Consider the following 22,045-nt stretch of genomic DNA (forward strand, 5'->3'; position numbering starts at 1 on the left):
TGACTACCGCAAAGTTTGACAAAGACTGGTGGTAGAATTAGTGCATGGAAAGAGTTAAAATACTAGCATTTGAAAATTTGAAATACCCTGGGGTGTCTAGTTGTCAAAAATATATGGTTCAAAGATACCCTAATTGGCACATGGGGGAAGAATTACCAGATTTGGAAAAATGGTTTTGAAATAGCAAAACGCTACCTGTACTTATTGCCCCATAACGTGCAGAAAAAAAGCAAAAAAAAAAACATTTGTGTATTTGTAAACTCAGGACAAATAGTAGAATCTATTTAGCAGGTTTTTTCATAACCTTTTATTGATGAGTAAAAGATTTTTCAACTAACATTTTTCACCATATTTTATACTTTTTTTTAATGGTAAATAATATGATACTAAAGAAAGCCCTTCTTGTTCTGAAAAAACAACGTATAACTTGTGTGGGTTCAGTAAATGGGAAAGAAGAAAATTACAGCTAAACACGAGCAGCGCAGAAATGTTAAAACCGCCATTGTCACAAAGGGTACAAAAAATTAAATCAGCCGTTGTCACGAAGCGGTTAAAAAATAAATTCTACCACTACAAGAGGACCTAGTCTTAAGCTAGAGCTGACAAAAAACAAACTGGCAAAGCACCAAACTATAGCAAGTTATAACAATATATATTGCTCCAAATATAGGGGTGGATAGGCTTACCTGGGCAGCAGCCTTTAGATTCGGCGTCCAAGCTAAAAACCAATGCAAAACAAAGATGCGGAGAAAAAAATCCAACTCTGCAAAAACTGAGACCGGCACACCAAACTAAAATTCAAATAACTCCACCAAAAGCCATACTTAAGCAGACTATTCCAAAAGTAGTTATACAACATTTCCTTTCCTTTATCGAGAAGTATATGATACTGGTAAGAGAAGCTCTTTCCTAAAGGAGTACTTCAAATGATTGAGAATCCTTACTTTCTAACGATAATTTGTTTTCCCTTACTCCTAACGGCAGCACAAGAGGGGTATTACTGCCCCTGTGAAGAATTAGGACAGGTGGAAAATTAACGATTTACACAATTAAATAAGATTTTCATCTTTCCTGAAGACACCGGATCTTTGTACATAGATCTGCAGACGCCAAAAGTACGTAGAAGAGATTCATCTTCTGTTGAAGGATCCGGGTGAAAAACAGGTAGAGAAATGACCTGATTAATGTTCTGAAACGAAGGAATCTTCGGTAAAAAAAAGCTGTCAGGAACCTTAGGAGAACCCTATCAGGCAGGGATAGGGTGTAAGGCTCAAAGGCACACAGAGCTTGCAACTCACCAATTCTCTTGGCAGAGGTGATCGCCACTAGGAAGGCAGCTTTCCAGGAAAGGTACTTCATGTCCACGCTTTCCAATGGCTCGAAGGCGGGAGAGCATAACCCCCTGAGCACGACAGTAAGGTCCCATTGAGGGACTGGTCTCAGGATCTTGGGTTTTAACCTTTGGGCTCCTTTAAGGAACCTCCTGATAAGGGGTTCTTGGGACAGAGGTTTCCCTAAAATAAAGCCGATACGGCTGAGGTGTGCACTCTGAGTGTAGAGGGAGCCAGGCCTTTATCCAGTCCATCTTGGAGGAACTGTAATATGGAAGAAATGGGGGGATCTGAGAAACCCACTGTGTTCTTCGCATACCATAATGAAAAAGAGCGTCTAATCCGGTTGTAAGCGCTATTAGCAGACTCCGCTCTCGAATGAGACAAAGTCCTCAAGACCCCAGAAGAAAGTCCACTATCCTTCAATAGGGAGCTGTCAATCTCCAGGCTGTCAGATTGAGAATTCTCAGATCTAGGCGAGAACCTGTGCCCAGAAACACAGGGTTCTCTGATATTGGAAGCTTCCAGTACAGACCCTGACTCATCCCCATGAGATGGGTGAACCACAACCTCTTTGGCCAGAATGGAATTATCGCAATAATCGAGGTCTGGTCCTGTCTGATCTTCATCAATACCCTTGGTATCATGGAAATTGGAGGGAAGATGTAAGCCAGCCCGAACCTCCAAGGGATGGACAGAGCATCTATCGCCCAAGGATTGTCCTCCCTGTATAGGGAGCAGAAGATCTTCACCTTGGCGTTGAACCTCATAGCCATTAAGTCGATTTCTGTTATTCCAGAATTAGTTACCATTCGCCTGGAACACTGAGACCCCGACTCAGATGGTCCGCTACCACATTGAGAGATCCCCGAATGTGGACTGCAGAGAGGTGGGAGAGGTTCTGCTCTGCCCATGATAGGATCATTCCCACTTCCTTGCGAAGAGGTTGAGATCTCGTGCCACCCTGTTTGTTGATGTAATAAACCGCCGTCATGTTGTCTGAACGAACTCTCACCGCTTTGCCGCGGATTTGAGGAGCAAAGTGAAGGAGCGCCAATCTGATTGCTCTGAGCTCTCTGAAGTTCGAAGACATAAGGCTCTCTGGACGGGACCAAGTACCTCGTACTTTCATGTCAGGAAGGCCCTCCATGATCCTGTCCAGCTCACTGCCAAACAGCTTGCCAAGTTCGTAAGGCAACCCACAAAGCGAAAATTTGGAGACGTTGTCCGCTTTCCAGGGTTTTAACCATAGGGGGGTCTCCTTGCAGCAGCAGATAGCGCCATAGATTTGGAGGCTAGCTTCAGATGTTGAGGCGCAGCATCCGAAATTAATTCCACAGCCAGTTGAGCTGTTTTAAACTGCTTCAAGATATCGTCTCTTGGAACACCTGCATCAATATCCGACTGGATTTGAAACATTCTGGTGCGCAGAAAATTGGGAACCTCACAGAAGCTGAGGCAGAAGCAGCCGCATAACACTCTGTGCGCCTATCCATAGTATCCTGTAAAGAAGATCCATCATCCGCCGGTACCACCGTCCTCTTGGACATCTTGGAGATGGCCATATCGACTTTAGGGGAGGACCCCATGGGCGCTGCTGGTCTACATTAAGTGTAAACATAGATTTGAACCGCTTGGTGATAACTGGACCTTTTTCTGGGAATTTCCATTCAGTCTCCATTAACTTAATGAGAGACTCGTCCACTTTGAAGGCCCTTTGCCCTCTAGAGGTGGTTTCTGGATCTTCCTTAAGGTCAACATCCTGGTCCCCCGACCAGATGGACTTTAGTAACCGTTGGGTTTTCTCAATGGGAAACCAGAACGATGAAGCAGGTTCTTTTTCTTCAGAAGAGTCAAGCTCATCTACAGTGAGATAAGTGTCTTCAGACATAGAGACCACCCTAGGAGGGGACTGGGCCCTAGGTCTCTTTATCTGGAGTGTATCCTCAAATCTCTTGATAGAGGATCCAACAAAATCTTTAACCCAAATCATCATCATCACGTATATTGGGTTCTGCCTCAGGGGGATCTCTGCAACTTGAGCAGCGACTATAAGGGTAAGCATCCTCTAGAGGTGTGTAACACCCGCGGCAGGTAAAATGCCTGCGCTTGGCAGTGGACTTGCACCCCTCAGGACCAGGATCCTCTGGAGTACGGGATGACATCTGCAAAAGAGATGGCCAAAATAATACAAAGAGTTTTATTAAACATAAAAATCTTCTTAGTTATACCTACCCTGTGATTGAAAGTGAAAGGGGAGGATAACACGCAAAGCCAAAGATAGACAGGAGACTCAAGGAAGGCTAACTTAATAGCTGTACCAAGAGACAGCCTAAAGGATACTAACAGGTTAATATACACTGGCAGAGAGCCAAAATGGGAAGCCACGCCCCCCGGCAGTGATGTCAGACACCACAAAAGAAAATCAGAAATCCAAGTAAGAACAAACTTTCTAAGGGATTACTACTGCTGCTGAGGGAAAAGAAATGGATTCCTCCCCCCTCAGCAGCTAAAACGAGTACAGGGGAGGCATAGAGAAACTCCAGAACATCACAGACTAGATCAGCAGACATGAAGATAAGCAGCTGGGACGAGACATCCAAACCAGTCAGGTATAGATTCAGCACAAACACACAGATAATGCTGGGTGAAATGAGGCCATCCTGCATCACAGCAGGGCAGCAGATAAAAATAGGATACACAATCCAAACAGGAGAGCACCTGAAAAAAAAAGTAAAATAAAGGTTAGCAAGCTAACACAAGGTCTCACACAGAGACCACCACCTGTCCCAATATGTCCAAAGGACAGAAAAAAGCACACCGTGGTTAGGGGTGGAGTTCCCTTTATAGGGGGGGGGGTAAAGGTGGTTAATTGCTTATTTGTGTAAATCATTAATTTTCCACCTGTCCTAATTGTTCACAGGGGCAGTAATACCCCTCTTGTGCTGCCAGTTAGGACGTAAGGGAATGACAGTCTGGTTGATCATGATCATACCAGGTTGACACAGGAGAATGTTTGTTTTTACCTGAAGTGCTCAGGATATGGCCCCTCTATTTTCTCTGCCGAAAAGAAGTAATCTTCATCAAGGTACATCCTTTATTATAATACCTTATGACTTCAGTGCTTAGAAGTGAAAAGTAGGATTTTAAGGAATTTGGGTCTTTCTCCTATGGTCATTGAGACAATAGTATCCAGTTTTAAAAAGAAATAGTTTGACAGTTTATATTGATACTTTATACATTGCTTTCAATTTGTCTGTGAAGTTGTTGATAACAATTTACTTGTACTTGCCATGCTGGTAAACGTATTAAACAAATTCCAATATTTTTTTGATACAGGTGATAAATCGATCAACGATTGAACTACCTCTTACTGTTGCATATGACAAAATTTCCTTGGGAAAGCTTAGATTCTGGATCCACATGCAAGATGCTGTCTACTCTTTGCAGCAATTTGGTATGTTGAATGTCCAGCATGAAGAAATATGAGTTGTATGAAAATTTAAATTGCACACCAAAATGTGTCATTTTAATACATGGTGTTTAGTATATTGGTATACACTACAAAATGGGAGTGCTATGGTGTTGAAAAAAGTGATGAAAAATGTGAGTAAGTGTCTAAAAGGAATACAATAACAATACCTCATGAATACTGAGCAATGAGTAGGGCAACAAATTGCCTTGGTAAGACCGAGCTCACTCTGATGCTGAATTAACACTCTTGAAAATGACATGAATATCTATGCCAGGGGTGTCCAGGTGTTTTCTGCAGTGGGCCACTTCATCAGAAATGTAGGTGCATGGGCCGCACTCATTTTTCACTGAGAGAAACTATGGGCTTTTAGCTTTATAATGCATATTAATACAGGGTTAATTTAGCGATAATGAAAAAACTTTTATATGTCATTCTATTAATACTAAATTAAAAAAACAGTCAGTCTAGTAAACCATTTAAAACAAGTTTAGCCAAATAAAACTGCACAAGGCTGGATCACACTGTGGGTACAAGCTGGATTTAAGATGGCAGACTCACACTGGTGGCAGGCCTGGATTAAGAGCATCATGGGCCTTGTGCTGAGGATTTTCGTTGCCGTTTAATGGAAATAAATACCGTTTTTGCTCGATTATAAGACGACCCCCCTAAAATTTGAATATTTATTTAGAAAAAAGGCCTGAATATAAGGCTACCCTCTAAGAAAAAAGTTTTACTAGTAAATATAAATTTACATGTAAACAATATTTTCATATTTAACCCCTTAATGACAATTGCCGGTTCTGGCACGGCACGGAGAAACAAGTCGTTTACGACAAATGACGTGCCATAACCGGCACGTCTTTAAACGGGTGCACAAAGCGATGTACGTTCGCTTTCTGCACCCAAACGGCGTTGCTGTAATGCCTCGGCCTCGAGGCATTCAGCAACGCCACGATCGGCACCAGGGGCCATGTATGGCCCCTCCCCGGGACGTCAACAACCGCCATACATTGTATGGCGGCGGACGCCTGTTTTAAAAGCGTTTAGGAGGCGATCAACGATCACCTCCTAAACTTAAATGGTGTCGCTGGAATGCCTCGATCAGGAGGCATCCAGCGACACCAAACACTTACCTTTGGATGGACTGTGACCGCTCCAGAGAGCGGTCACAGCCGTAGCTGCCGGTGATCTTCGCCATCAGCAAGATGGTGACCCGGGAAAAAAAAATAATAAAGATGAAAAAGTTCGCTAGACGGTCTCCAGACCCTCTAGAGAACTCTGGCTCCACTTGCAGGTTGAATACAGGTACTGCATTCAACCATGCAAGTCAATGGAGCCCAGCAATCTAATCACAGTGTGATTAGTAAAAATAAATTAAAAAATAAAATTAATAATAATTAGAAAAAAATAGTAAAAAAAAAACGGTAAAATGTAAAAATAATTTCCCACTGATGTCACTATCAGGGGAACCTTCGAGTTGAGAAAAAAAATTTAAAACATTTTTTTAAAAAGGCAAAAAAAATAAAATATATATATAATAATGTATAATATATTTTTGTGAGCAAGTCCTAAAATTAGCACATTAGCTTAAAACAATTCTCGCATGGAAAGAGTTAAAATGCTGGCATATTAAATGCCCATGGGGTGTCTACTTTTTAAAAAATGTATGATTTGATGGGGTAAATTGGCCGGGTTCAACAATGTCCCAATTAACACGGGGGGAAAGATGGCCACACATCTAATTTCCAATTAGAAAAATGCACACGTACCAAATGTGGCCTTTTAGTTCCCCCTAAAAATGACAAACCCATGCATGTGGGGTATCACTGTACTCAGGAGATGTTGCTGAACACATATTGGGGTGTCATGTGACAGCAGCATATACCAGGAGCTGTAAATTCATACATAACATAGGTGTGTGGGGAAAAAATACACACAAAAGAATACTACTGCAAACTTTGAAAAAATTCTGGTGGTAAAATGTGTGCATGCAAAGAGTTAAAATACCAGCATTTAAAATACCCTGGTGTGTCTAGTTTTCAAAAATATATGGTTTTGTTGGGCACACTGAAATGGCCCAAAGATGTACCAAATAGGGCATGGGCAGTTGATCACCAAATGCCAAAGTTCAACATTCAAAATGCGCATGCCCCAAATGTGGCCCTTTTGCCCCCAAACAGCCAGGCAAAATCATTCATGTGAGGTATCGCTGTACTCAGGAGATGTTGCTAAACACATATTGGGGTGTTTTATGATAGTGACATATACCAGAACCTGTTTATTCATACCTGTAAAATGTGTGTGAAAAAACAAATGCAAAAAAAATTACTACCATAAAGTTTGACAAAGGCTGATGGTAGAATTAGTGCATGGAAAGGGTTAAAATACTAGCATTTGGAATACCCTGGGCTGTCTAGTTTTCAAAAATATGACTTGATGGGGTAAATTGCATTGGCTGGCTTCAAATATACCCGAAATGGCACATGGGGGGGGAAGAATTACCAGATTTGGAAAAAATGGCTTTGAAATAGCAAAACGCTACCTGTACTTATTGCCCCATAATGTGTAGAAAAAAGCAAAAAAACATAAAAACATTGGGTATTTCTAAACTCAGGACAAATACTAGAATCTATTTAGCAGGTTTTTTCATTACCTTTTATAGATGAGTAAAAGATTTTTCAACTAAAAGTTAGAAACAGTAATTTTTTTCTAAATTTTTCACCATATTTTATACTTTTTTTAATAGTAAATAATATGATACAATCAAAACAATGTCATCTAAAGAAAGCCGTTCTTGTCCTGAAAAAAACAACATATAATGTGTGTGGGTTCAGTAAACGGGAAAGAAGAAAATTACAGCTAAACACGAGCAGCGCAGAAATGTTAAAACGGCCATTGTCACGAAGGGTACAAAAAGTAAAATCAGCTTTTGTCACGAAGGGGTTAATAAAAATTATGATTGAGAAAAATGAATTTTGTTTTATTTCATATTATTTGTGAACCTGCTCCCAGTTATGCACATCTGCCTCCCAGATATGCCTTATACCAGCAGCACTATAAAAGTCCAGCAGACTTCTTCCACATTACTCCACTGTTCCAGAGCTTGTGTCCATGGACTCCATTCTACAGATCTACATTACTTGTTGTGATCCAGTGTCTCCTTTGGACTTTGCTATTTGACTTCTTTCTTGTCCTTTGAAATTACCCCTTTTGCCTTTGCCCTTGACAGGGGTGCCTGGCAAAAAATAACATCCCCTGCTTCACACTTCTACGTTAACCCTGAAAGAAGCAACTGCAATTACAAAAGAACTCGGTGGGCTGAGTTTTTATAACTTAAGACATTTCTGTTAGCAGAAAGACAGGTGCTATGCCCCTCTACAGATCTCATCTAGAAAATTGTATACAGATCTCATCTTCAGAAAGTTATTAACATTCTAGAGAGAGTTCAGAGAAGGGCTACTAAAATGGTGAATGGTTTGTAGGATAAAAATATAGCATGGAAGACCATAAAATCCCAAAATGTATAGCTTGGATTGGAAGACATTGGCTGAAAGTTTATCTGCTGCCATATTCTATGTTTCTGTTAGGTGAGAATATAATCATTTTAAAAGCACCCAATGCTTATGTCCTGTCATATAAAAGCCTTGTGAGGTGATACACAAAACTATATTGGGCTGGTCAGTAAGATCAAAGCATTAAAGAAACCACTGTGGTACTCTGCAGAAGTGGCCAGAATAGAAAAAAAATAAAAATAAAAGAACCCTAAGCAAATACAAAAAAACACAAAGTGAGAAAGATAGCTCTATAAGATTAGACAGAAAGAGGCAAATCAAGTTATAAGAGTGACCAAAGCAGGGCCGGACTGGGAATGAAAAGCAGCCCTGGAAACGTTTGGAGACCAGCCCCATATAGTTTATCTTGCGGTCGAGCTCTTATGCCCACACGCACCCCTTTTACATACCCGAGTCACACTATTTGCCATACAAATAACTATAAAACATTCTTTTTATCACATTATTTGAATTAAATGCCAGAAAGCAAAAGTGTTAAAAGGCCCTAATAAATTAAATACATCAGACATAATGGAATCAAAACATTTCCTACTGCAAAACATTTTTAGATGAAAAAGTTCCATTTTATTAAGTGGAACAAAACAGTGATCACATTATTCTTCACAATATTCTTGTAAGAAACTTTAATTTCTTTATTCATGTAAACTATTTTTTCTACCACTGCTTCTGACTCCCTGGTGTCTGGTGGGGGCATTGGATGGAGGCACTGTCCCACAAATTAGTTTTATCTAGAAAGTGTAATACTGAGTTTATATCTCAATATTGTTGAATGTAGGCAGCGGCTGAGTGACAGAAAACAGAGGGTTGTAGTCAATGGAGTATATATTCAAGCAAGGTATTACCAGAGGGTTACCTCAGGGATCTGTACTTGGACCCATTCTCCAGAAGGTCTTGATGGAAAGGTATGCTTTTTTACTGATGACACAAAGATTTGCAACAGGGTTGACGTTCCTGGAGGGATATGATTTAGGTAAACTGGAGCTGTGGCAACTGGCATTTAATGTGGATAAAGAGGGAAGTGCTAATTCGGTTGTAAAGAACACAGACGAGACCTCAGTTGGAATATTGTGTACAGTACTGGAGACCATATCTGCAGAAAGACATAGATATGTTAGAGAAAGCTCAGAGAAGTGCTGCTGAACTGGTTCATGGATTACAGGATAAAACTTACCAGGAAAGGTTAAAGGATCTTAACATACACTCATTGGCCACATTATTAGGTACACCTTGATAGTACTGGTTTGGACCCCCTTTTGCCTTCATAACAGCCTTCATTCTTTGTGACATACTCTCTACAAGGTGCTGGAAACATTCCCCAGAGATTTTGGTCCATATGGACATGATGGCATCATGCGGTTGCTGCAGATTTGTAGGCTGCACATGCATGATGCAAATCTACTGATCCACCAATCCCAAAGGGTGCTCTATTGGATTGAGATCTGGTGACTGGAGGCCATTGGAGTACAGAGAACTCATTGTCAAAGTCTGACCCTGCCATCTGAACGTCACAGCTCGAATCAAGAACCATCAGACCAGACAACGTTCTTCTAGTCTTCCATTGTCCAATTTTGGTGAGCCTGTGCAAATTGTAACCTCAGTTTCCTGTTGTTAGCTGACAGGAGTGGCACCCGGTATGGTCTTCTGCTGCTGTAACTCATCTGCTTCAGGGTTCGACGTGTTGTACGTTGAGAGATGGTATTCTGCACATCTTGGTTGTAAAAGGTGGTTCTTTGAGTTATTGTTGCCTTGCTCTCATCTCAAACCAGTCTGCCCATTCTCCTCTGAGTGGTTATTTGAGTTCTGTCCCTTCTTCTCTGACATCGAGGCATTTTCCTCCACACAACTACCGCTCACTGGATATTTTCTCTTTTTCTGACCATTCTCTGTCTGCCCTAGAGAGGGTTGTGCGTGAAAATCCCAGTAGATCGGCAGTTTCTGAAATATACAGACCAGCCTGCCTGGCACAAACAACCATGCCATTTCAACATGATAGAAACATTGAAATACTTGAAGGGAGTCAACATGATAAAGGAAGAGGACATAGTGTTAAGCTGGAGGGACAAAGGTTTTAAAGTAACATCAGGAAATATTACTTTACTGAAAGGGTAAAGTGCATGGAATACCCTTCCAGCAGAAGTGGTGGATGTTAATGCAGTAGGTGAGTGGAAAAAACATTTAAAAAAAGAAAGGAAATGAGCTTTCAGAAAATGATCCAGATGCGCAATCAATAAAGTCCAGGTTATGTTTCTGCTGGCATTTATACAATCAAATCTCACTGTTAAGCCTACTCAGACCTCTAGTTAATTGCATATCATATGACTTACAGGCCATCATAAGGGTAGACAGAGAACCAAGCTAAAGATATAAATTATATCCAGAGCAGATGAAATAACCTTTTAAGAGGGAACAGGGCTCATGACTTGACTCTTGAAGAGGAGCAAAGATTATTAACAGTTCTCAGAATAGGGCTAGTGGATTTCTTCGGCCTTAGCAGAGTCAGAACAGTTTAATTACTTTACACTTGATTAGAAGTGGGCTGGTATACTCTGAACAGGAATCGTAAAATGATGCAGGAACATTATTAAGTAATGATAATGCAAAGATTTAACTCGCAGAGATTCATGACACATCATAGCACATTTTGGGATGTTGTTTGACAGTGGCATATACCTGGAGCTGTATTTAAACAAATACCTGAAGTACAATGTGTATGGGGGAAAAACATGTCCCAGTTTGGTGTATTTATCACAGGCAAATGAATGAAAGTTTTATAGGCTGGTGAGCACACATCTTTCTGCCCAAGGAAAAAGGACAACTTTTTCAAGCAACTATCTAGATCTTTTGGCAGTTTGTAGAGGCGTGTCTAAAAGTTTTGAGAATGACACAAATATTTTCACAAAGTCTGCTGCCTCAGTTTAGATAATGGCAATTTGCACATGCTCTAGAATGTTATGAAGAGTGATCAGATGAATTGTAATTAACTGAAAAGTTCCTCTTTGCCATAGAAATGACCTGAATCCCCAAAAAACAGTTCTACTGCATTTCAACCCTCTCCTCAAAAGGACCAGCTGACATCATGTCAGTGATTCTCTCGTTAATACAGATTGTTTACGTGGACAAGGCTGGAGATCACTCTGTTATGCTGATTGAGTTAGAATAACAGACTGGAAGCTTTAAAAGGAGGGTGGTGCTTGAAATCCTTGTTCTTCCTTTTAACCATAGTTACCTGCAAGGAACACATGATGTCATTATTACTTTGCACAAAAAGGGCTTCACAGGCAATAAAAATTGTAGTGCTATTAAGGTTGCACCTAATTTAGCCATTTATCGGATCATCAAGAACTTCAAGGAGAGAGGTTCAATTGTTGTGAAGAATGTGTCAGGGCACCTAAGAAAGTCCAGCAAGCCCCAGGACCATCTCCTAAAGTTGATTCAGCTGCAGGACTGGGGTGCCACCAGTGCAGGGCTTGCTCAGGAATGGCCTGTTGTCAAGAACCCCACTTCTCTCCAAGAAAAACATCAGGGACAGACTGATGTTTTCCAAAAGGTACAGGGATTGGACTGCTAAGGACTTGAGAAAAAAAATTCCCCATACATTTTGGGGAAAGCTTTCCTGGAAGAGAGGAAGTTGGTATAGCTGTAAAGTGGTGACAAACATCATATTAATGTCTATGTATTTAGAATGCAATGTCATCAAAGTCCCTGTTGGTGTAATCGTCAGGTGTCCCAATACTCCTATAATTCAGCCTCCTTTGTATCATCCAAACCCTGCATCAGCAATGCTAAATTAGACTGTGATTCCACATTTATGCAGAATACCATTTCTCTGAAGTGTGCAAAGACCTTTTGCACACTTCAGGGAGGAGATAAGTCAGCTGGGGAACAGGCATGTAGCTGGGTAACAGTTACATGTGGTGGTAGAGGGGGAGGAAAGGTTTAGCTAGTCCTGACCTTGTGCAGCCTAACAGATTTGCCCGCTTGAGTGAAGATGTTGGGTGCATCAGCTGAGGAGTAGCTATACTGGAGGAAGCTGTTCCTTCTAACAGCCAAGGGAACAGCCCCTCTAGTATGAGTAGGGTTGAGAGCGTAAGAAAGGCTAGACAGGTTGTGGTGGTAGGGGACTCTTATTAAGAGAGTAGATAGGGTAATCTGCCGCTCTGATAGGCTCAATTGGACAGTTTGCTGTCGCTCGGGTCCGGCATGTTGCTGACAGATTGGATGGATTATTGGGAGCGGCTGGGGAAGACCCGGCTGTCATGGTCCATATTGGAAAATGGAAGGTCCTAAAGAATGATTTCAGGGAATTAGGAGATAAACTGAAGAAAAGGACCTCCAAGGTGGTATTTTCAGAAATATTATCTGTGCCGCGCGCAACAGTAGAAAGGCAGCGGGAGATCAGGGAGGTAAATGCGTGGCTAAAGTCATGGTATAGGAAGGAGGGTTTTGGCTTTCTAGAGCACTGGGCTCATTTTGCGCTTGGGTACAATCTTTTTAGCGGTGATGGATTGCACCTAAACGGAAGAGGGTCTGCTGTGCTAGGGGAGACGATGGCTAGAAGGCTGGAGGGGTTTTTAAACTAGTGGTAGGGGGGGGGGACACAGATCTTGAAAATGGAGATAGCGCAGAAAGGAGAGGGGCTTCAGATCAGAACAAGGGGGGGTGGAGATGGGGGGAGGGGCACGATCAGAACAGAGGAGGTATGTATTAATAAAAATTCTCATAAAATTCAAGAGACTTAGGGTAATATTAAATGTATGCTTGCTAATGCAAGGAGCCTAAATAACAAAATGGGAGAACTAGAGGCAATAGCATACACTAAGCAGTATGATATAATAGGCATAACAGAAACATGGTGGGATGACACCCATGAGTAGGCAGTTAACTTAAAAGATTATGTGTTATATGGGAAGGACAGAAAAAGCAGGAAGGGAGGAGGAGTATGCTTGTATGTTAACAACAAGCTAAAGTGAAATATTAAGCATCTTGAAGGCGACAAGGGATTTGTGGAAGCTTTATGTTTAGATATCAACTTGGGGCAAAAAAAAGGAAAAGAACTACTGGTTGGGATATGTTATAAACCACCTAATGTTAATAATGACGAGGAAGAGCAGCTGTTAGAGCAAATTGAGAAAGCTGCACATCTGGGTAACACGTTAATTATTGGAGATTTTAATTACTAGGACATAAATTGGGATAGAGGGACTAGTAATTCTGCAAGGGGATTCAGGTTTTTGAACCTGTTAAATGACACATTCGTGTCACAACTGGTACAAGTACCAACTAGAAAGGATACTTGTTTGGATCTGGTGATAACAAACAATGTTGATCTTGTGTCTAACATTCAAGTGGGGGAGCACTTGGGTAATAGTGATCACAATATGGTCTCTTTTGAAATAAACTCAAAAAAGAAATTGCCCATGGGGAATACTAAAACGTATAATTTTAAGAAGGCCAATTTCCATAAGATAAGGACAGCTTTACAACTTATTGACTGGCACAAACTCTTCAGGGATAAAAATACTGAGGAAAAATGGAGTATCTTCAAACAAATATTAGCAGGGTACACTTCTCAGTATGTACCACTAGGAAACAAATATAAAAGAAACAAGTTGAAACCGATGTGGCTTAGTGGGGACGTTAAGCAGAAAATTAAAAATAAGAAAATGGCTTTTACAGTATTTAAATCAGACGAATCAGAGGCATCCTATATAAGATATAAGGAAGCCAATAAAGCATGCAAAAAGGTGATTAGATGGGCTAAACTAGAAAATGAGAGGGTGATTGCCAAAGAGAGCAAAACTAACCCCCAAAAATTCTTTAAGTACATAAATTCTAAAATAAAAAAAATGAAAACGTAGGTTCATTAAAAACAGAGAGGGGAGTGTTGGTTAAGGAGGACCAAGAAAAAGCAGAAACTTTAAATGACTATTTTTCCTCAGTATATATTAAGGAGGAACCTATGGCAATGGATATACCTAGGACCACTGAGAAAAATTTTCAGTCAAACTGTGAGTGGATGGCTCAGGACAAGGTGCTGCAGCAACTAAAGAAAATTAATGTTAACAAAGCTCCGGGGCCTGACAGTATTCACCCACGAGTACTTAAGGAGCCGAGTCAGGAAATAAGTGAACCTCTGTTTCTAATCTTTCGGGATTCTTTTCTTTCAGGAATTGTACCAGAGGATTGGAGGAAGGCAGATGTGGTTCCTATTTTCAAAAAGGGTTCAAACTTTGTGCCCGGAAATTATAGACCTGTGTGCTTAACTTCCGTGGCTGGGAAAGTATTTGAAGGGCTGTTTAGAGATAATACCGTATTGGCTCGGATATAGGCCGCCCCCGTATATAGGCCGCACCCTAAAAGTTTGGTGCTTTTTTAAAGAAAAAGTTTTTTTCTTTAAAAAAGCACCAAAAAAAAACATGCTGCCACTCTGTCCCCCCCCCCGAGATACGCTACCACTGTCCTCCCTCCCCGAGATATGCTACCACTCTGTCCTCTCCCCCCCCGAGATACGCTGCCAGTGTCCTCCCTCCCCGAGATACGCTACCACTGTCCTCCCTCCCCGACATACGCTGCCACTGTCCTCCCTCCCCGACATACGCTGCCACTGTCCTCCCTCCCCGAGATACGCTGGCACTGTCCCCCCTCCCCGAGATACGCTGGCACTGTCCCCCCTCCCCGAGATACGCTGGCACTGTCCCCCCTCCCCGAGATACGCTGGCACTGTCCCCCCTCCCCGAGATACGCTGGCACTGTCCTCCCTCCCCGAGATACGCTGGCACTGTCCTCCCTCCCCGAGATACGCTGGCACTGTCCCCCCTCCCCGAGATATGCTGGCACTGTCCTCCTCTGCCCCCCCCAACTTACTGGAGCAGACTCCCGGGTGTCTTGCGGGGCCGGTGGGGGACATCTACGCAATACAACTTCCGGTGTCGGCACCGGAAGTTGTATTGCGTAGATGTCCCCCGCCGACCCCGTAAGACACCCGGGAGTCTGCTCCGGTAAGTCCGGGGGGGATGCAGAGGTAAAACGCATCCGCACGATGCGCTTAGACAACCTCCCGTGCCGGCACCCCCCCTGTGGGAAGTGCTGGCAGGGGGAGGCTGTCTGAGCGTATCAGACAGTAGGATGCAGGTCCCCTGCACCGCTGCGGGGGATCTGTATCCTAACCCCGCTGCCTGCCCGGCGCCCGGGCGCTAGACCCCGAATATAGGCCGAAAAAAGTGCGGCCTATATTCAAGCCAATACGGTATTCAAGAATTCCTTGGGAAGAACAGTATTATTGGCAAAAATCAGCATGGTTTTATGAAACATAGGTCCTGTCAAACTAATTTAATTGCATTCTATGAAGAAGTAAGTAGAAGTGTCAATCAGTATCAGTGGATGTAATCTACTTGGATTTTGCCAAGGCGTTTGACACGGTTCCACACAATAGGTTAGTATTCAAACTGAAGGAAATTGGTCTAGATGCAAATTCTTGTGCTTGGGTAGAACATTGGCTTAGAGATAGAGAACAGAGAGTTGTTATAAATGGTACATTTTCAAGCTGGTCAAAAGTGGTAAGTGGTGCAATTGGTGGATCTGCTGCTCAACAAGATGGCTGCTTAGGTTTTGTGCTCTGCGGTCCCTCTCCGATGTTTTAAGCTATTAGTGCGAATTTTTTCACCTTTTTCCGCAATGGGGAAGCACAATCGATTACCCGGCACCCCCAGATCACAGCCACAAAAGGAAAAGAGCTCTCATACCTCCGTTAAGAAGTATTTTCAGGGTCTGCCTGAACCGGATTTTGGAGACTCTGCTTCCAAGATGGCTTCCTCTCCCGCCAGTTCCCACGAGGACGGTGCGGACGATAATGCTTCGGAAACATCTCACCTGGAGGATCCGGCACTCCGTCAAGTGTTGAAAATGCTGCCTACGAAGGAAGAAATGATACCTCTGATCGAAAAGGCTACGCAAGGCATAAGGGAGACGCTCTCTGAAATTCGTACTGACGTTCGCCAGCTGGGAGAACGGGTGGCTGCTACGGAGGAGGACAACGTACGTATTATGGGCACGGTGGATCTCCTGTCACAACAATTCTCATCTCACACTGAAACAATTAAATTGCTGTCGCGGAGGCTGGAAGACCTAGACAATAGAGGCCGGAGGAACAATCTTCGGGTTCGGGGCCTGCCCGAATCGGTTTCCCAGGAAGACCTGGCTTCTACCTTGCAACATTTATTTAATACCATTTTTCAGAGGGCTCCGGACACCCTGATAAAGTTCGACAGGGCTCATAGAGCTCTGCGCCCCAGAGGCGATCCTGGGGGTCCCCCACGAGATGTTATTTGTCGGCTACACCATTACCCGCTCAAGCACCAGATTTTGCGCAAATGTCGCTCGCATCCGACCCTCAAGTGGCAAGATTCTGACGTTTCTCTTTTCCCGGATTTATCCCCCATAACTCTGCAATCAAGACGCCTCCTGAAGCCCTTAACGACGGCCCTACGTGAAGCTTCCATCCTTTACCAGTGGGGCTTTCCGTTTGCCCTTATTGTGCGACAGGGCTCCTCTACGCACGTAGTTCGACAAGTTTCGGATGTGCCGGCGTTTCTGGATGCCCTCGGACTTCCCAAAATACATGTTCCGGATTGGGAACCGTCGTTCGAGACTCCTTCGCCGCTTCGAGACCCTGCGCTGGAACGGTCCCCCAAGCAGAGACGACACAAGCGCCAGAAGACGCCGCGTCCGTGATTCTCCTTCGGACCCTGGGTCTCGTTAGACCTCCATCCTTCTGTTGATGGACTTTCTGACTTTCGCGGCAGCGGTTACTGGGCTATGCGCCCGGGCTTCGGTGCCGTCTGTCATGTTCCTGGTTGCCTCCGTTTCTACCTAACCGTATGTTATGTGGTGTGCCATGTAGGGTACGATGTTATTTTTTATGTTTTTTTTTTTTGTTTTTTTTAATTGTTTCCTTTTTTTTTTTTTTTCGTGTACACCCTGAGCCTTGATACTTGATCCTGGAGTGCTCTGGCGCTACCTGGGTCTTCTTTCCATATCGCACATAGGGACCGTTGCCTTCTTTTCACCAGGGTATGCCTACTCAGCCCCCTCCTGGTATGCACACAGACTGTTGCGATTCCAGGCTTTAACACTGGCTCTGTTCCTTCTAGATCACACACACACGTTCATCCACATACATGACAAGGTTTTTTTTTGTTTTGTTTTTTTTATTTATTTATTTTTATCTCCCCTAAGTATGCACATTATGATATGCGCTTGACTATACGTTTCCCGTTTTTCCCCCATGTTTCTACCCCGTATAGGGGTTTCTATTGCTCGCACTGATCGGTTGCTACGTTTGCACCTTTAGGTGCCTGGCGGAGAGGCTGCAGTTGCCACTCTGATCTTCAGTCACTATATTGTTTATATTCCACACTATTTTACACTGCATTGCATTCACACTCACCCCCACCAGAGCCTACCCTCCGAGTCTTCTTGGGCTTGGCTAGGGTTATTGGCCATGTTCTTGGTCCTTCGGCTCACACATGGATGCTTCGGCATCGGGCTTTCTTTCTGCACATGTTTGATTTTGTTTTTTGGGTTTCTTTTAATTTTTTTGTTATCTGTTCCTTTTCCGGTGGAGAGTCATGCATACTGTTTACCGTAAGATGTCGCTTCCTGATCTTTACCAGTTTACCATAGTGTTATGTCTCTAGACTCACTTAGGTTTACGTCACTAAACGTCCGGGGTCTCAATAAACCTCAACAGCGGTCCAAACTGCTTTATACTATACAGTCTTCTCATACTCATGTTGCGTTCCTCCAGGAAACGCATTTTCTTTCCTCAAAACAATTTGCGCTAACAAATAAATACTTCCACTCCGCTTATTATGCTAGTTCGCCCTCCTCTAAGACTAAGGGGGTTGCGATCCTCATCCACAAGTCTGTGCCATTCCAATGTACGGACGTGTGGGAAGATCCTGATGGTAGGGGTTTTTTCTCGAAGGCTATATTGGCGCCCATAGGGTCACTATGGCCAATATTTATGCCCCCAATAGGGATCAGGTTCCCTTCTTGGTGAAAATGTTATCTAGATTGGCAGACTACCAGGAGGGCCTCACCATCTTTGGGGGGGACCTCAACATGGTGCTGGACCCACGCCTTGATTGCTCTGCGGGTAGTTCCCACATCTCGTATTCAAAAATCAAGCGTGTCAAGCGTATGCTGTTGTTGAATCCTGGCGATCCCTACACCCGACCACCCTTGACTATACGTTTTATTTACATAATAGGTATACCCGCATAGACGCTCTTTTCATTTCACACAAACACCTCTCTTATCTGCGCTCCGCCTCTATCGGCTCTCAGACTTTTAGCGACCACGCGCCTGTTCACCTAGTTATTAGATTACCCCACGCCCCTAAAAGGCAATGGTGTTGGCGACTCAACGAGAGTTTGCTGAGTAACCCCTCACATGTTGACAATTCCTCTGATCGCCTTACACGTTATTTTGCTGAAAACGATTTGGAGGGTATCTCGATCCCGACGCTATGGGAAGCCCATAAGGCGGTCATTAGGGGGCACTTTATCCAATTGGGGGCTAGGCTGAAGCGTGCTGGCCAACTATCTGTGGTTACGGTTGCACGGAAAATTGCTGAACTTGAAATCCAGCATAAATTATCGTTGGACCCAACTACTTTGACTCAGCTGACCACTCTAAGACACCATCTTTCGAATCTTCTTGACTCGAAGATGAAAAAGAAGTTCCTTGCTACTAGGAACCTTTTCTATGAATTGGGTGATAAGCCTGGGAAGCTTCTAGTCCGTGCATTGCGGGCAAAGAGGACCGCCATCTTTATCCCTAAAATAAGAGATTCGAATGGAACCTTGCGTCACGAAACTAGTGAGATAGCCAAATGTTTTCAGGAGTTTTATACTAATCTATATAATCTATCATCCGGCCCCGATCTGGGTGTCTCCCTGTCTGATTTGGCTGATTCTTACCTTGCGAAGCATCTTCATGTCAGGCTCCCGAGGGACGCTCAGCGGGATCTGGATGCTCCTATAACAATGGAGGAGTTGGCGAGGGCGCTCAAGTCCATGCCATTCACTCATCAATACCGACTTGAAGCTCTTGGCGAAGGTCCTTGCTCTGAGATTGCAACCCTTTCTCCCTAAATTAATACATAGGGACCAGGTGGGTTCCGTGCCCGGCCGGGAGGCTAGGGATAATATTATCAAAGTCCTCAATTTGATTACTGTAGCTAAACGCCGGGACACCCCTCTATTGCTTATCTCTATGGACGCTGAAAAGGCGTTTGACCGGGTGTCTTGACCGTTCCTGTTCAAGCTCCTAGAGGGTGTAGGACTCAGTCCAGGTTTTACCCAACAGATCAGAGCCCTCTACACGCACTCTTCGGCACGAATCCAAGTTAATGGTACTCTGTCTGACAAGGTTATGCTGTCCAACGGCACGCGGCAAGGCTGCCCCTTGTCCCCTCTCCTCTTTATTCTCATGCTGGAGCCGTTGGCTAATGCCATATGTCTTAATCCCCATATTAGGGGGGTTGGGGTTGGGGGAATGGATTATAAATTGGCAATCTATGCCGACGATATGTTATGCTCTGTTACTGACCCTCTCACCTCCGTTCCGCAGGTCATATCAGAACTTGATGCTTTTTCCGCCATTTCCAATTACAAAATAAACCTACAAAAATCGGAAATTCTAGGTATTAATGTCCCCCCGCCTCTCGGCTCTCTTCTCGCTGGTCTAATGACCACATTAAGTACTTGGGGGTTAATATTACGGCGGATCCTGCCGACCTCTACGCACGCAATTTTTTACCCCTCTTGTCCTCCTGTTCTGCGGATTTGCGGAAATGGTCGTACAAACATATCTCTTGGTTTGGCAAAATGGGGGTCCTTAAAATGAATATCCTGCCACGTTTACTTTATTTGATTCAATCTCTCCCCATTTTTGTTCCTAGGACCTTCTTTAAGTCTTGTCGCAGGACCTTCGCCAGGTACATTTGGTCGGCCACCTCGCCCAGGTTTGCGTATTCGCAGTTATCCAGGTTTAAGGCTGCAGGGGGCATGGGTCTGCCTGATGTTGAGGGGTATTGGGTGGCTTCGCACTTGCGGAGGGTTGTGGAGTGGACGCGTGGCGCCCCTGCACTCTGGGTGCAGCTGGAAGCCTCTTTTTTTACTTCTCCGATCTCGGTCATACCTTGGGTGGCCGAAAAATATCAGGTCCCCACGGTTCGGCCGCACCCCACCATAAGCCCCACCCTTGTGGTCCTTCGGCGGGCACGGCTTAAATACCACCTTACAACCTTTCCTAGCCCTCTCATGCCATTGTCTTTTAACCCCGGCTTCCCGGCTGGTGCGGATGGTTCTTTCGCGTGCCCATTTCTCTCCCCTGGGGAGCGGATTCTCCGGGTCTCCCGGTTACTGCATAGGGGTGCCTTTGTTCCTCTTGCGGACCTTCTTCGAGGTCTCAGTCCAACCTTTACGCTTCAGTACCGATACCATCAGATGAAACATTGTCTCCTCGTCCGCTCCGCTCGGTCAGATGGACAGACCCCTTTCACCTTTTGAACTTGTCTGTGACGACTCCACCAACTCCTCCCACCTTCTTTCCCGACTGTACAAAATCTTTATTGACGCGCGCACCACTACTAAACCGTATTATCTCAGCCTCTGGGAGGGTGAATTAGGCCTGACCATGGAGACAGATGACTGGGATAAAGCTATTGCCCTGACCCACTTTTGCTCTATGTCCAGTAGGATCCAGGAGTCCGCCTTCAAATTATTAACACGCTGGTACAGGGTCCCGGCGGAGCTTCATCGTTTTTTGCCGTCAGTCCCGCCTGACTGCTGGAGATGTGGGTCCCCCGAGGGTACTTACCTTCACCTGTGGTGGGAGTGTCCTCTGATAACGCCCTATTGGGAGACCATTATACGGGTCATTAAACATGTGGCTGATCCCGATTTTGCTGTTGACCCCGCTAGTATTCTCTTCCACATTACCAAATCCTCACTGGGCATGCATAAGCGTTCTCTCACGATTCATCTCCTTAACGCTGCGAAGTCTATAATTCCTAGATTTTGTAGACAGCCTATAACACCCCCGCTTTCGGCATGGTTACGTAGTGTGAATTTCATTTACCAAATGGAGGAGCTGGTGCGTTCTTCGCGAGGGTCGGCCTGTAAGAATGAGCTGAAGTGGAGGCCGTGGCACTCCTTTTTGTCCTCCTCGGCTTTTGTCACTGTACTAGGGGTCGGCTCCCCAGCTTAGTCCCTACTGGGTTTGTAACTCTGAACTCGTGTTCTCCTGCTCTTAGCACTTTACTCCGTTTGGAAGGCTCTCTACATGTAATATGGTATGAATTGTCTGTTGTTTCTTTTTGTTATTACTTCTGCTATCATTATTTTCCTTTTTCTTTTTATTCTATCTTCATGCCTCCCGGGTTCACCTCTTTGAGTACATCTGCTGGTATGCTTTTCGTGCTCTTCATGCGTGATTCTCCACTGGTTGGGATCTATATCCCGGTTATATTATTGTAGTTCGTTAAGAATCATTCTCTTCTTCTGTACTCAGGTCTTCGACTTCAATTTCTATGTATCTGCTATGTGGTCTCGTGCTTTTTGTATCCAATGTTTTATTTTTTCTGCCATGTACCGAGGTCT

General features: G+C 43.9%; 2 protein-coding genes across 2 annotated transcripts in view; one reads left to right on the forward strand and one right to left on the reverse strand.

Moving 5' to 3' along the window:
* The window catches only part of LOC128497653 (uncharacterized), a 167,417-nt gene extending 156,515 nt beyond the window's left edge, over positions 1-10,902 (reverse strand). The window contains exon 1 of the mRNA XM_053467816.1: positions 10,893-10,902. The gene's annotated coding sequence lies outside the window, so the exon portion shown is untranslated. The remainder of the gene's footprint in view (positions 1-10,892) is intronic.
* The window catches only part of CLPTM1L (CLPTM1 like), a 168,281-nt gene that overhangs the window by 43,001 nt on the left and 103,235 nt on the right, over positions 1-22,045 (forward strand). The window contains exon 6 of the mRNA XM_053467315.1: positions 4,671-4,788. Within this exon, the coding sequence (XP_053323290.1) occupies positions 4,671-4,788 (118 nt within the window). The remainder of the gene's footprint in view (positions 1-4,670; positions 4,789-22,045) is intronic.

The sequence above is a fragment of the Spea bombifrons genome, chromosome 5 (genome assembly GCF_027358695.1).
Source record: "Spea bombifrons isolate aSpeBom1 chromosome 5, aSpeBom1.2.pri, whole genome shotgun sequence".
NCBI lineage: Eukaryota > Metazoa > Chordata > Amphibia > Anura > Pelobatidae > Spea > Spea bombifrons.